Here is a 15,329-nt window from a genome sequence, read left to right on the forward strand (position 1 = left end):
AAAGTTGGATCATTATTAATTATTACAATGGGATAGGGAGACAGAAAAATAGGTTGAATAGAACCGGATATTTGAATTTTTGGTTGGGTTGAATTCTGAATATGAGTTCACCCATGTGCAGATGACCATCCATCATTGGACCGAGTTTATCCTTTGGTATGGAGCGAGGAAAATCGGAAGAATGCCATGCAATTAATTCTTTCTAACAATGGCCATTCAGCTTGTTTCTTGCTATCTTTTCTAGTCCCCTAGGGAGTGGAAAAGAACACAATCGGAAGAATAGAGCGCCTAATGAGAATGGCAAGTTGATATGTGACCATTGTGGAAAAATCCGGCATACATGGGAGACTCGTTAGGATCTCCATGGTTGACCAACCAAGTTCAACCGCTTTGGACAATCACCTTCATCTAATGGTCTTGTTGTTGCCATTTCTTCTCATTCCTTAGGTGCTAATTCCTCTAACATATCTGCACTTCCCTTTGAGCAATCTTCAACTTCAGACAATATCTTTCATGGACGTGGAACGCCTCCACAATCTGCTTTCCAAACTAGAATATCCATCTGCTTGTTCTCGATTTGCAAAGTCACGTATAAATGTGTCTGTTAACCTTGCCAATCATCCTTCATCCTGTCCATCATGGATCATTGATGCAAGTGCATTAGATCACATGATAAGTTTGTCATTCATTTTTCCTTCATATAGTCCATCATCTAAAAGGGATAAAGTATGAGTTCCTGATGGATCCCTATCTTCCATTTCTGGAAAGGGTGATATCAATATTAATAATCACTAATCCTATCCTTTCTGCTTCATGTTCCAAATTTATCCACAAATCTAATGTCTGTTAGTAGTCTTACCAAAAGTTTGAATTATTGTTTAACTTTATTTCCCACCAACTTTTTTTTTTTTTCTTAGGACTTGTTGACAAGGAAAATGATTGAGTGTGGTCGTGAAGTGGATGGTCTCTACCTTTTGGATGTCTTTGGTTCTCTTCAGCTTTACACTTCCGTAGTAATCTTAGTGGAGATAATAATGTTGCCCAGATTAAATTGTGGCACAGTCGTTTAGGACATTTCCATTTTATATCATTGAAGTTGTTATTTCCACACTTGTTTAAGTTGGTTACAAGTTACAATTTGTAGTGTGAAGTTTGTGAATTATCTAAACATTGTGGAGCAACTTTTTTATTCAGTAAATAAAAGTCTATTTCCATTTCATATAGTTCACTCAGATGTGTTGGGACCAGCCCCCATTGTATTTGTTGATGCCTATCGATATTTCATTTCTTTTGCGATGACTTCTCTCTGTACTTGGTTATATCTTATGAAGATTTGCGAAAAGTACCACATTATTGAAAAAAATAAATAAATAAAATAAAAAATTTAAAAAAAAATAAAAATCCATAAGATGGTAGTCACACAATTTGATTAGAATATTAAAATATTCCAGTTAGCCAATGACCAAGAATACTTTAAAGGCACATTACAGGAGTACTTGGAAGAGTATGGTATGATACATTAAAGCTCCTATTCCTACACCCCTCAACTGAATGGAAAAATCATCATTTTTTTGAAGTTTCTCGAAGTCTCTTGACAGGGATGCACGTTCCAAAGCATTTTTGGGCGGTTGTAGTTCTTACCATTGCCTATCTTATTAATCGTATGTCATCTAGGGTATTGAAGTTAAAATCCTCATATCAGGTCTTTCGTCCAAATCAATTGTCTTTCATTTTTCCACATCATGTTTTGGGGTGTGTCTATTTCATCATGTCTTAGGTCCAAATAAGACCAAATTACATCCAAAAGCCATTCAGGGAGTACTTTTAGGTTATCCCACTACATAGAAGGAATGTAAGTGTTTTGATTATGTGAGTTTATCACTATGGATGTCACCTTTTTTGAATTTATGCATTTCTTTTCTCATAATATTGCCTCTCTTGAGGGAGAGCATAGTGAAAAGGAAGAGAGGCATCTTCCTCCAGTTTGTCTGTTGAAGTGATAAAGTCCCTTGATATACATTTTTGCACTACACTCTGACAGCTTGAGCTTTTGGAGTAAATGGTTGTTTGACATGGTATCAAAGCAGAAGGTCCTATGTTCGAATCTTGAGAGCAGCAAATATGCCTCGCTAATATATTATTCTCCCACGGGGGGTCAGGAAAATCAGGTCCGGCCCAGGGACCGGGAAATTAAGCCTGGCCTATTTATGGTGTGAGTGTCCCTCCACCTTTGTCAATATGTTCTCGTGCGGAGTTCCCGCCTCGCACGTGCGGGGGGGTGTTGAAGTGATAAAGTCCCTTGATATACATTGATGCACCACACTCTGACAGCTTGAGCTTTTGGAGTGAATGGTTGTTTGACATGGTATCAGAGCGGAAGGTCCTATGTTCGAATCTCGAGAGCAGCAAATATGCCTCGCTAATATATTATTCTCCCACGGGGGGTTAGGAAAATCAGGTCTGGCCCAGGGACTGGGAAATTAAGCCCGGCCTATTTATGGTGTGAGTGTCTCTCCACCTTCGTCAATATGTTCCCGTGCGGAGTTCCCACCTCGCACGTGCGGGGGGGTGTTGAAGTGATAAAGTCCCTTGATATACATTGATGCACCACACTCTGACAGCTTGAGCTTTTGGAGTAAATGGTTGTTTGACATTGTCCCCTTCTTGTTCTTGTTCCTCGTTGTTTATCGACTAATGCCCATGGTAATTCAGGGCATTCTACTAATACTACTATTGATACTGATACAACAAAGGAACTACGAGTATATTTGAGACGCGAGAAATGTGTGACCATTGAGACATATCTACTCATTGATTCCAATTTTTTGGAACTAGGTACTATTTCTCCTTATCCGTTCCTCCTTTTTTCTAAGGATAGTCCTCCCATTGCCTTACGAAAACGGAAGCATCAGTGTACTTTGCATCTTATATCTAAGGTCATCTCATATGTGGCCTTTTCCACTTCCTATCATTCTTTCTTGTATTCGATTCTTTTTATTTTTTTGCCTTCCAGATTCTAAGAGCCGTAGGCTAATGATGGAAGAGATGAGGGCGTTGATGAAAAATGGCACATAGGGATTGGCAGACTTAAAGGAAAGGAGCCAATGGGTTGCAAATGGGCCTTCATTGTGAAACACGAGGCCAATGGGTCCGTTGAAAGGCATAAAGTTAGTAGGGTACACTCAGGCATTTGGAGTTGACTACAAGGAAACATTTGCACCTATAGCTAGGATGAATTCCATGGGGGTACTGTTGTACCTTGCAAAATTTTATTGGATGCATTTCTCCGTGGAGTCTTGGAGGACGTGTATATGGCTCCTCAACCTGGTTTCAAGTTCCCCGATAGTGAAAGAGGTGTTTACCGGTTGAAGAGTTCTATTTATGGACTCAAACAATCTCCCCGAGATTGGTTTGAGAGATTCAGTCAAGCAGTGAAGAGTGTTGGTTATTGTCAGAGTCACATTGATCACACTCTCTCTGTAAAGCGATGGGGACAGTTAACAACAACTTTGATTGTTTATGTGAATGATATTGCGGTGACAGGAAATGATTCCTAGGAGATTAAAAACTTGAAAGAATTTGAGATTAAGGATCTAAGAAATTTGAAGTATTTTTTAATGTAAAGGTGGCTCGATCAAAGCTATTTTTACCTCTCAGAGAAAGTACACTTTAGACTTATTAAAGGACACTGACAAGCTAGGTTGTTGAGCTGCAGATTCTCCTATTGATCCCAATCATCCGTTGATCCGGAGTGATTAGGAAGTTGTTACCTCATAAAGAGATGTATCATAGTTTGGTTGGCCGATTGCTCTGTTTCTCACTTAACCTGATATAACATATGCAGTAAGTGTAGTGAGTTAGTTTATGCAGACACCACGAGTTCCTTCCTTGAAGTTCATCAAAAGAATCCTAAGATATTTGAAGACTTCTCCTGAGAAGGGCCTTTTATTTGTGAATCATGGTCATCTCCATGTAGAAGCCTATATTGATACAAATTGGGCTAGTGATGTAGACTAAAAGTCAACTACAGGATATTGTACTCTTATGGGAGGAAATTTGGTTACATGGAGAAGCAAAAAACAAATTATAGTGGTTGTCTAGTACAGAAGAAAAAAATAGGACTAGGGCATATGATGTAGCAAACTTATTGTGGGTGAAAATTTTGTTGCGTGATTTGGGAATCATGGCGAATTATCCTATGAAGTTGTTTTGTGATAACAAGGCAGCCCTCCACATTGCAAAAAATCTAGTTCACTGCACCAAGCACATTGAAGTTAACAAGCACTTCATTTGCGAGCAAATTAATTCTCAAGAATTTTGCTTACCATTCGTGATGACTGAAAATCAGCCTGTTGACATTCTGACTTAGGGAGTTGTTAAGATAGAGAATTTTCTTTTAACAAGCTTGGCATGATAGTCATGTATGCCAAGCTTGAGGTGGAGTGTTGAGATATGAGATTATAAGGACCATTTTATAATAAAGGGTATTTGAGGGGCTTATATGTAATGTCATATTTTTTTTTATATTATAAAATCATGAGAAGAGGTTTGATGCCCTAACTCTCTCTCGTCTTCTTTCATTCTTCTCCTCTCCTTTCTTGATGGGGACATCACACATGCACGCACACGCATGCCGCCCCTCCCTACGCACGTACGCGAGAGAATGAGAGCCCCACCGTCGATCTGGATCGATGACGACATGCAGGGAAGGCCTCTTAGTTAGAAGACGATTGGTTCAAGAGAGTGGACCCGAGAGCCAAGAAAAGCCCATCATGGGATCTCATGATCGTGGCCCACTACTCAGATTGATTTCATATTTTAAGTTTTGCTTATTAATGTTATTTAGAACACCATGGACACTTTAGATTTCTTTGATTAGTTTTTATTTTAGTTTACTTCATCGCCAAGTAATAGGTTGCGCACATGGCGTGAGTTTTGGGGTATAAGGTTTTCTTATAAATAGGCACCCCTTATAGCTTTTTTTTCATTCATTGAAGATTAATAAAGATTTTGTGTTTTCCTACTCTCTGAGTTGTGAAGCGTAATTGGGTGCGAAGCCCTCCCTTCATTGAAGGGTTAACTACTGTGGTGTGAAGCCACATCTATCCCGATTCACCTCCATCCATCGCCATTTCTACTGTTCTACCATCCCTTCTTCTCATCTCACCCCATCATCTACACTTCGAATTAATCATCTATTGCAGCAATTCTCCTTCCCACAACAGAACTTCAAAAAATGGTCCCACAAGAGGGCTGAAACTTCGGCGAAGCACCACGCACAAACCGTACATCGGATCGAGCTGAGATTTAGGGGTTTTGGAGTCCATCCATGACTGACTAGGGTGAAGGTGGTCTTTTTTTGAATAGTGGGCTCCACACACGTGGAGCCGGGATCACACGCACGTGCGCAGTACTTCTCTGGTTGGTCTCTCTCATCTCTTTTACTCCACTTCCACCCAAAATCCCTAAACCTAACCTTAAATTACTCAAATATCCAATTTTATGCCCCTTTTCTTACCTTAGGGTTCCCTGAATTGGAATTTCTAAATCCCTTGGATTAGGGACTGATTACTATGCATGTGTGGATGATTATGAGTATCATTTGGTTCATAATTTTTATTGATCCAGCTCTATCATGTGTAGGCCTGGACCTGCATAGATTCTCCTTAATTGAATGTTTGGACTTTAATGTGGGATATAGAATTTGTGTAATTGTTTCTGAACTAACATCATCTTAAGCCTGAAATCTCGCATATCATATTTGATTTTCATGTCTTGCATCAAATTTGGTATCAGAGCTTAGGGTTCTTATAGGGGAATGCATTACATGTTTAGGGTTTAGTTGTTTATGTCCATTATGCATCAATTCTCATCATATATGACCGTCTAGAGGTCCATAAACCCTGACTTAAGCTGCTTAAATTTTCTGTTCTCCCCTTATTTGAATTATTTTAAAAATTAACTTAGCTTTCTATTTCTAGGTTTAAAAACTTTCTTTTTCTGTTTTTAGAAACTTTCTTAATCTGTTTTTAGAAACTAATTTCCTTTCCTGTTTTCTTTTTGGAAACTAGTTTACTTTCCTTTTTCTTTTTTAGAAAGTAACTTACTTTCTATTTTTAAAAACTTCCCTTTTTCTTTTTTTAGAAACTAGGTTGTATTATATATATATATATATATATATATATATATATATATACACACACACACATATATAGAAACTTTCCTAATTTGGTTTTTTTATTTTTAGAAACTTTCCTTTTTTCATTTTTAGAAACTACGTGTTTCTTTTAAAAAAAATAAAAATAAAAATAAAAATAAAAATAAAAAAACCCTTATATTTTGACAACTATATTGCTGAATTTTGGCTTGCACCATACACTAAACATGAAACAACTGCTAGAGTCACTAAACAAGCTATCCCAGTAGATCAAGTCTTTGGATAAGCGTTTGGAAATGGACCAATGCTTTGAATAACTTGATATGCGCATTACCCGACTAAAGACCATTGCCAGGACAAACCCCACCATTGGGGTAAATGTTCAATCTCAGGCAGGTAGCTTGGAGGATAGACGAATGAATGGAGTTGGTCAAGGAATCAATTATGAGCGTGTACCCATGCACCCACCCCATGAGTGACATCAAGACCACTATTTGTAGGGGTACAACATGTGCGGCCTTGTGGCTGGAGAGAGTGCACCAGAGGATAGTGTAGAGTTACCCACTGAGGCCATTCCGGTAATGGATGAGTTACGTGATGTCTTTCCTGATGATCTACCGGATGAGTCTCCCCCTATGAGAGATATAGAGCACACCTGAACATGGGACACCGTAATACCTACAGCCGAGTTTGCGTTTAATAGTTTTATCGATAGGTCCACAGGTTTCAGTCCTTATGAAATCGTTACTGTTTATAAACTTGAAAAACCTATTGATCTTGTCCCTATGTCATTGTCCCATAGGGCGTCAGAGCCTACAGAGTCTTCTGCGCATCACATTTATTCATGACATCAAGAAATCAGGCAGAATATCACTGCTAGTAATGAACATTACAAATTTCTGCAAACCAGCAAAAACATTTCAAAGAATTCAATATTAGGGACTCTGTGATGGTTCGCATCAGGCCCGAGCGGTACCCTCCGGGGGCTGTTCGTAAGTTACACATGCGTAGCGCTGGACCCTTCAAAATTATAAAACGAAACGGTCTCAATGTGTGTGAGTTAGATCTTTCACCTTCCATGAGAATTAGTTTCACATTCAATGTGGAGGATCTAGTTACTTTTCAGGGGACCACTGATACATTGTCCGGCCCTTCGCCCACTCATCCTGATTCCCCACATTTATCTCTTGAACCATAGCCCCTTTTCGACCCATTTTTCCAACCTCTATCTTTCATACTTACTCTTCCTGACCTTTCTTCTCAGCCTCTACCTCTCATACCTATCCTTCCTGATCCATTTTCCCAGCCTCTACGTCCCGTACCTACCCGTCCCAACCCATTTTCTCAGCCTCTATCTCCCATACCTACCTTTCCCGACTCATTTTCCCAGTCTCTACGTTCCATACCTACCCATCCCGACCCATTTTCCCAGACTCTACCTCCCATACCTACTCGTCTCGACCCATTTTCCCAGCTTCTACCTCTCATACCTACTCTTCCCGACCTGTCTTCCCAGCCTTTGCCTCCCATACCTAACCTTCACACACTCAGAGAGGAAATAAAGTATATTATGGACCATCAGATGATATCTACATCGGACGGTGGGTTTCAGAAGTACCAGGTTAAATGGAAGTTACACCCAGCTTCAGATAGTACGTGGTTCACTGAGGAGTTTCAAAGGCTTGAGCCTGACATCTTGGAGCGGTTTAGGAGTCTTATTTCGCTAGTGGTGAAATCGTCGCAGCCGAGGAGAATTGATGGGGACATCACACGCACGCACACGCACACTGCCCCCTATGCACATACTCGAGAGAATGAGGGCCCCACCGTCCATCCGAATCGATGACGACATCCAGGGAGGGCCTCCTAGTTAGAAGACGAAGTTTTGATTTAAGAGAGTGGACCCGATAGCCAAGAAAAGCCCATCATGGGATCTTATGATCGTGGCCCACTAGTCAGATTAATTTCATATTTTAGGTTTTGCTTATTAATGTTACTTAGAACACCATAGAAACTTTAGATTTCTTTGATTAGTTTTTATTTTGGTTTACTTCATCGCCAAGTAATAGGTTGCGCACATAGCGCGAGTTTTGGGGTATAAGGTTTTCTTATAAATAGGCACCCCTTGTAGCTTTTTTTCATTCATTGAAGATTAATAAAAATTCTGCGTTTTCCTACTCTCTAAGTTGTGAAGCCTAATTGGGTGCAAAGCCCTCCCTTCATCGAAGGGTTAACTACTGTGGTGCGAAGTCACATCTATCCCGATTCGCCCCCATCTATCGCCATCTCTACTACCCATCTTCTACCATCCCTTCTTCTCATCTCACCCCATCATCTACACTTCGAATCAATCATCTATTGCAGCAATTCTCCTTCTCACAATAGAATTTCAGAATTTGGCCCCTACAAGAGGGATGAAACTTCAGCAGAGCACCACGCACAAACCGTACATCCGATCGAGCTGAAATTTAGGGGTTTTGGAGTTCATCCTTGGCCAACCAGGGCCAAGGTAGCCTTTTTTTTGAATGGTGGGCCCCACACACGTGCGGCTGGGATCACACGCACGTGCGTCCGGGCCATTATTATTGTCTACGCGTGCGGTACTTCTCTTGTTTGTCTCTCTCCTCTCTTTCACTCTGCTTCCACCCAAAATCTCTAAACCTAACCCTAAATTACTCAAATCTCCAATTTTATGCCCCTTTTCTTACCTTAGGGTTCCCCAAATTAGAATTTCTGAATCCCTTGGATTAGGGACTGATTACTATGCATGTGTGGATGATTATTTCTTATCTTTGAGTATCATTTGGTTCATAATTTTTATTGATCCAGCCCTATCATGTGTAGGCCTGGACCCACATAGATTCCCCTTAATTGTATATTTGGACTTTCATGTGGGATATGGAATTTGTGTAATTGTTTCTGAACTAACGTCATCTTAAGCTTGAAATCTCGCATATCATATTTAATTTTCATGTCCTGTATCATTTCTCTTCCTTTCTCTTCTTCTTCCTCTCTTCCAATCTTCCAATCCTAGCAACTATCACTTATCTTTTATGCACATTGAAGATCTTAACTACGTTAATGTTGCATATTGATCTCTGTCTCTAAATATTGGATACTATATGTTGAGATGGGTGTGTGATCAGGGTAAGAGGTAAGGGTTTAGGGTTTAGGTTGATATGGATACGATGATTGGAGTTCATTGTTAGAATCTTAGGGTGAAATGCATGTGTGATTATAAGGAAGAGATGAAGAAGAAAGGGAGATTTAATGTTCTCGAGAGAGGACCTTGAATACCATGCCCAATGTATTGTTCTACGCAATGCAAGTATTCTAAAAAAAAAAAAAATGGTGTGGAATCAGGATCTCATCATTAATATGGTTCTTAATGAGTTGTATAGTTGCAGATACATTGCCAAGTACAGCTTCCGAGGATTTACAAGATATATACAATCCTTATTGTAGACAATAGTGTTACCTTTAACTGTTTGGACTTCCTTTTGAGGCATATTGCGAGTTCACTCTTGACCTGGCTTTCCAAGGTGATTTGTTTGTTGGTACTTCCTATTTTATGATGGGGACATCACGCGCCGCCTCCCCTACACATGTACGCAAGAAGAAGGAGGGCCTCACCGTCGATCTGGATCGATGACGACGTCCAAGAAGGGCCTCCTAGCTAGAAGACTGAGTTTTGGTTTGTTGGAGTGGACCTGATAGTCAAGTAAAACCCATCAGGGGTTCTCATGATCCTGATCCACTAGTTTGATTAATCTCATATTTTAGGTCTTGCTTATTAATGTTATTTAGAATATCATGGACGGATTAGATTACGTCGATTAGTTGTTATTTTTGTTTACTTCATCGCCAAGTAATAGGTTGCACATATGGCGCGAGTTTTGGGATATAGGGTTTTCTTATAAATAGGCACCCCTTGTAGTTTTTTTTTTTTTTTTTCCTCATTAAAGTGTAATAAAAATTCTGCGTCTTCCTACTCCTCTGAGTTCTTGAGTCGTGTAAATCCAATTGGGTGTGAAGCCCTCCCTTCATTGAAGGGCTAACTACCGTGGTGCGAAGCCACATCTATCCCGATTCGCCCCCATCTTCTACCATCTCTATTTCTCATCTCCTACCACCATTCGCGCTTCAAATCTGTCCTTTATTGCAATAGTTTTCCTCTTTATAGCAGAATTCCAGATTCTGGCCGTACAAGAGGGCTGAAACTTCGGCGGAGCACCACGCACAGACCACGCATCCGATCTACACGAAACTTGGGAGTTTTGAAGCCCTCCCCTAGCCGACTAGAGTCAAGGAGGCGCTTTCCACGTTCGACGCTCCCTCGCACATGCGGCCAGACCCTTGCGCACGTGCGACATGCCTAGTCCGCTGTCCGCGCGCGGGGACTATCTTTAAGTTTAGATTTTCACCTATTTTCCTCTTCTCATACTTATTCCTCCTAACCCTAACCCTAGATTGCATTACTTTCAATTTATTTGTCCTTTTTCTTACCCTAGGGTTCTCTGAATTGGAAATCCCTTAGATTAGGGACTGATTGTTGTGCATGTGTGGATGATTTTTACTTCCCTTTGAGTATCGTTCAGTCCATAATTTTACCGATCCAGCCCTAGCCTGTGTAGGCCTAGACCCACACAGATTCCCCCTGCTTGAATGTTTGAACTTTTGTGTGGGATGTGGAATTTTATGTGATTGTTTCTGAATTAGTATAATCTAAAGCCTGAGATATTGCATATCATATTTAATTCATGTCCTGCATCATTTTGTCGCTAATGCTTATTGATATAAAAGCTCTTTTAGATATTACTTTGGCATGTAAATTAGTCCCTGGTAGTTGTTATGGACCAACAACACCAAGAACCTAATTTAGCTCTCCACATCTTTGGCGACTTTGTTCATTTGCAGTTACTGTTGATGCATTTGCATGTTAGGTTGTCGTAATGTTGGCATTCATGTTGTAGCTTTGCATGTCCAATCAAGTTCAGTTTTTGGGTCAACAAAAACGTAAATGTGCACATCTGGTATTTGCGTAACTGTCGTTTACATGATCTTTAATACCATCCTTCCCTGCATGGTCTTGTACACGTGTTACGAGGGCATAGTTGGTTTTTTAAGGTCCTAAACTCCTCTCGAATGTATATCATGCATACGATATCCATCAAATAAACTATTTCTACTTGATTGGGGTCAGCTCATCATAGAATTGTCATTTGTTGTCATCTATATGAATATTGTTTTGCATTAATTCCTTTTGAAGGCCCACCCTCAGAATGGAGCAAAAGCCCATTTATCCCTTTTCACCACCTCTATCCAAGCCATCTTAGATCCTCTTTGTCCTCCTTTCAGTCCTTCAACCCAATTAATGTTCCCCTTATTACTGGGGTCGTCTCCAGTTTTCTTAGCATGTGGCTGAACCTTCTCAGTTGGCTCCATATTGTTTCCTTTCCATTTGGGGCTTTTCTTAGGCTGGTGTTAGTGACCTGGTTCTTTATTCGATCCTTCCCTCACATCCTAATCTCTACAATGCTCATCCTCTGCCCATGTTGTCTTGTAACCGCCAAAATTCAGCCTTATTTATAGCATAACCAGTTGATTGGCTATCTTATAAACCTTAAGTTTCATTGGCATGCAACAATCCCATAACACTTGAGGCGCAGATCTTCACTTCATACACCTTTCTAATTCTACTAGAAATCCTCCTCTCTCTCCATCTGTTTGAATCATAGAGCCAAGGTCACAAATTAAAAAAATAAAATAAAAATAAATCAGCAAGATGGTTGAATTGCAAGCCTTGTATCTGCTATTGTTTGGTTCAGAGGTGTGTAAGAACACAATTTATGCAATAGGAGCCAAAATTTTATCCTAGTCAAGGAGGTTCATAAGAACACAATTTATGAAACAATCAATAGGAAACTTTGGCATTTAACCCATAAATTGTTTAATGTTGTATTTAACCCTCAGCAAGCACCAGTGGTTTATTCTAGTATCTATCTTTTATAGGTTCCCTTCGACGTTGCTGTCAAACAAGTGCTAGAGCAACTCAGAGCCGTTGCAAAAGGCGACTTTGCAACGCCCAGTGATACAGAGAAGAGGAAATTTGGAAACATTGTTTTTGCTGCTGTTACTCTACCCGTCATGGAAATCAGGAGCTTCTTGGAGAAGGTAACTCTCAACTGAGGGAAGATTTCTGAATATCCCTGTTTTGTCTGATGACCTTAAAGATCTGGGATTTGACCAGCAGGATTTCCAAAAATATCAAGCAAGTAGCTATTATGTTTCCCTTTCCCATACGTGGAACATCCAAGCTGTCCATCAGGTCGACCCTATTGTACAGATGCTTTGGCCCAAAAATTAGGCCGATCCTCTTAGCAGGCAGGCAAACTATATAATAATGGACAACTACGAAGAATGGCCCATCAGATGACTATACCCTCCTGATTTTTGAGTCACAGATAGGGCCCATTTGATGGACAGCTTGGATGTTTAACACTTGTGCCAGGTCAGCAGATCTGGAGGTGTTTATGTGTGCACATGCACACACAGGACATGATGATCCAAGCCATGTGCCAATTTGGCGCACATGTAAGATCCAAGCCTGTCCATTAGTTGGGCACCACTTTGCATATGCCCCAGCACAAGAATCAGGATGGTTGGCTCATTATGTGGTCCACAATTCTATATCTAATTCTCCTGCATTTATCCTTGCAGCTGGCTGAGGCCAATCTGAAAGCTTGTGAATTCCTCAAAGAGAGGGACATCCCAAACAGCTTGAGGCAATGTCATATTACTCTAGCTCACAAGAGAAGTCACGGTGTCACAGCTGTTGCTAGCTATGGAGTTTTCCTCAATCAAAAGGTTCCGGTCACTCTCACGGCACTGCTCTTTTCTGATAAGTTGGCTGCACTGGAAGCCTGCCTTGGATCCATTGATGATGAAAAGATAAGCTCTAAAAACCAGTGGCCCCATGTCACCATATGGACAGGGGAAGGGGCCACGGCAAAGGAAGCGAACATGCTGCCTCTGTTGGTGCAAGAGGGAAAGGCAACTCGCATCGAAATTGATCCAACTGTCACTATTTCCGGCGTGTTGGATTTTTACTGAGTTTGGTGATGTCTATTCTTGTTAGCTGAGGGTTTTTGCATATCAGAGGCGGCCATGAAGTAATATATGCTTGCTTGCAGCACTCGGTAGCTTCTTCTTTTTTCTTTTTTCTTTTTTCTTTTCTATTTTTTTTTTCTTTTTTTTTTTTCTTTTTAATAAATAAATCCCATTTAAAACAAGATTGCTGTGACTGCAGGAGTTCTGTAAGAATTTTCTTAGATTATACAAAAGGCAATGCATGAGTTCAGGATTGCATGTTTCGACTGAAGTTCTCTTTTTGACAGGGAAGTTTTTGGCAGTATTTTGTGAGTAGATAAGAATGATACAACGTGCTGGAAGTAGGGAGATCCGAACTGTCCATGCATCTGTTTGCCTTGAAGTCATCCAGGGCCAAGTGATGAAGGGCCTGTAATCAAATAGTAATGAAAATTGTAAACCAATAATTTGCATTTATGGAAGGAAGTTTATATTTAGATATCTGGGGCTATCTAGTTGGTGCAATTTTTGGAGCCTTTGCCCCTTTTTGGTGGGGTTGATAGATGGGCACCATTAATCACCGGTGCTGTTGATGGTTTCAGATCGCAGCCATTGACTAAAGCTTTTGTCATGGAATGGAGGTTCTAAAAGGATTGTTCAATGAAAGCTCAACTCAAAATCCAGTTGAGTCGAGTTGACCTAAACACCCGCACTAGCTTTTCTTGCCATTATCAATAATGTTTAATATTTTAAAAAGTATGAATGGAATATGAATAGTATGATGCTGTTCTGAGTAGGATTGAATTTCCCAAATTTTCGAGTTTTTTTCTTAGTTTTACATTCATCTTCTTTTACCAATCAAGCTGAGTTGTTTTTGAGTTTTGAGTGATTGATTTTTCGTTTCTGGATATTGGTGAAATCTGGTCAGACCGAATTGAATCATGACTTGACTGATTTTTCATTTCTGGATATTGGTGAAATCTGGTCAGACCAAGTTGACTTGGGCAAGTTGAGTGTGTTTTTTGCTATAAAGTTCTTTGGAAAGCTTTCGAAGTAGGGATGTCGATGTGGCTTGGCAAGGCCAAGAAAAACCAAATTTATGAGTAGGCGCAGCCCGAATAGTTTTTTTTTTTTAAAAAAAAAAACAAACAAACAAACAAACAAACAAATTAGGGCTGACCACAGGCCAGGCCTGTTGATAGCCCTACTTTCCGGTTTGTCCAGGGCAAGCAATCATGAAAAGGGTGCTTTCAATAACATTCATAAGTTTCCCTCTGCCTCGGTTGACCGTAGTTAGCAATTCTTCCAGCAACAAAAATTTGATATGCCAAATATTTGAGTGTTATTTGGTGTATACACTAAAAAAATATATAATTATAAATTCGGCCTTAAATAAGGAAATGGCATTAGTCGGACACGAATTTGTTTGAGTATAGAACGAGTTTAGTTGAAAAGTTCCTGAAAATCCAATCCTCATAATAAATCACTTAGTGCAATTGAGCCACACCATAAGAAAACACTGTATAGCCATTGATAAATGGAAAAACACAAGTGTCATACAATTAATGAGTGAATGGACCTGAAATTTTTTGTATATATATATATAAGACTTATATTTGAAATAAGAAGGGCAGCTATGTGGTAATCTTTATATGAGATCAGAAAAGACAGTTCTTCCGGGACACCGCTTGTCCTCGATTGTCAGCCAATGCTTTCCCTACCCTAGAGCCATCTATCTTGGCGAAGTATTACTATGACACTGCTTGTCCTCGATTGTCAGCCAATGCTTTCCCTACGCTAGAGCCAGCTATCTTGGCTAAGTCTTCCTAGTTGTTCCTGACACATTTTATGCCAATCCTTCTTCCTACCAAGAAGCCATGGTGGATATAAATGCGAGACATTGGGTGAGAGTCATTCATACCAAGGTGAAGTCCATGTATTCCAACCACATGTGTCACTTGTGGATATGTTTAAAAATGTGAAATTAATCTAATGCATGTGAATTTATAAGAAAAAGCGTGACCTAGAAAAAAAAAGGTTGAAATTGCATGTGGTGGTGGGTCACTTGCTATGCGCAGAAGCT

General features: G+C 40.0%; 1 protein-coding gene across 4 annotated transcripts in view; it reads left to right on the plus strand.

Annotated features, from left to right (window-relative positions):
- Positions 1 to 13,399, plus strand: part of LOC131251416 (tRNA ligase 1) — a 180,241-nt gene extending 166,842 nt beyond the window's left edge. For 3 of the 4 annotated variants that reach the window (XM_058252098.1, XM_058252099.1, XM_058252100.1), the window contains 2 exons: positions 12,170 to 12,331; positions 12,878 to 13,399. In XM_058252098.1, coding sequence (XP_058108081.1) covers positions 12,170 to 12,331; positions 12,878 to 13,270 — 555 coding nt within the window. In that variant the 3' untranslated portion in view covers positions 13,271 to 13,399. The remainder of the gene's footprint in view (positions 1 to 12,169; positions 12,332 to 12,877) is intronic. The other variant, XM_058252101.1, reaches the window with a different exon arrangement.
- Positions 13,400 to 15,329: the final 1,930 nt, after the last annotated feature.

This window comes from Magnolia sinica, chromosome 7, assembly GCF_029962835.1.
Source record: "Magnolia sinica isolate HGM2019 chromosome 7, MsV1, whole genome shotgun sequence".
In the NCBI taxonomy this organism is placed as follows: domain Eukaryota; kingdom Viridiplantae; phylum Streptophyta; class Magnoliopsida; order Magnoliales; family Magnoliaceae; genus Magnolia; species Magnolia sinica.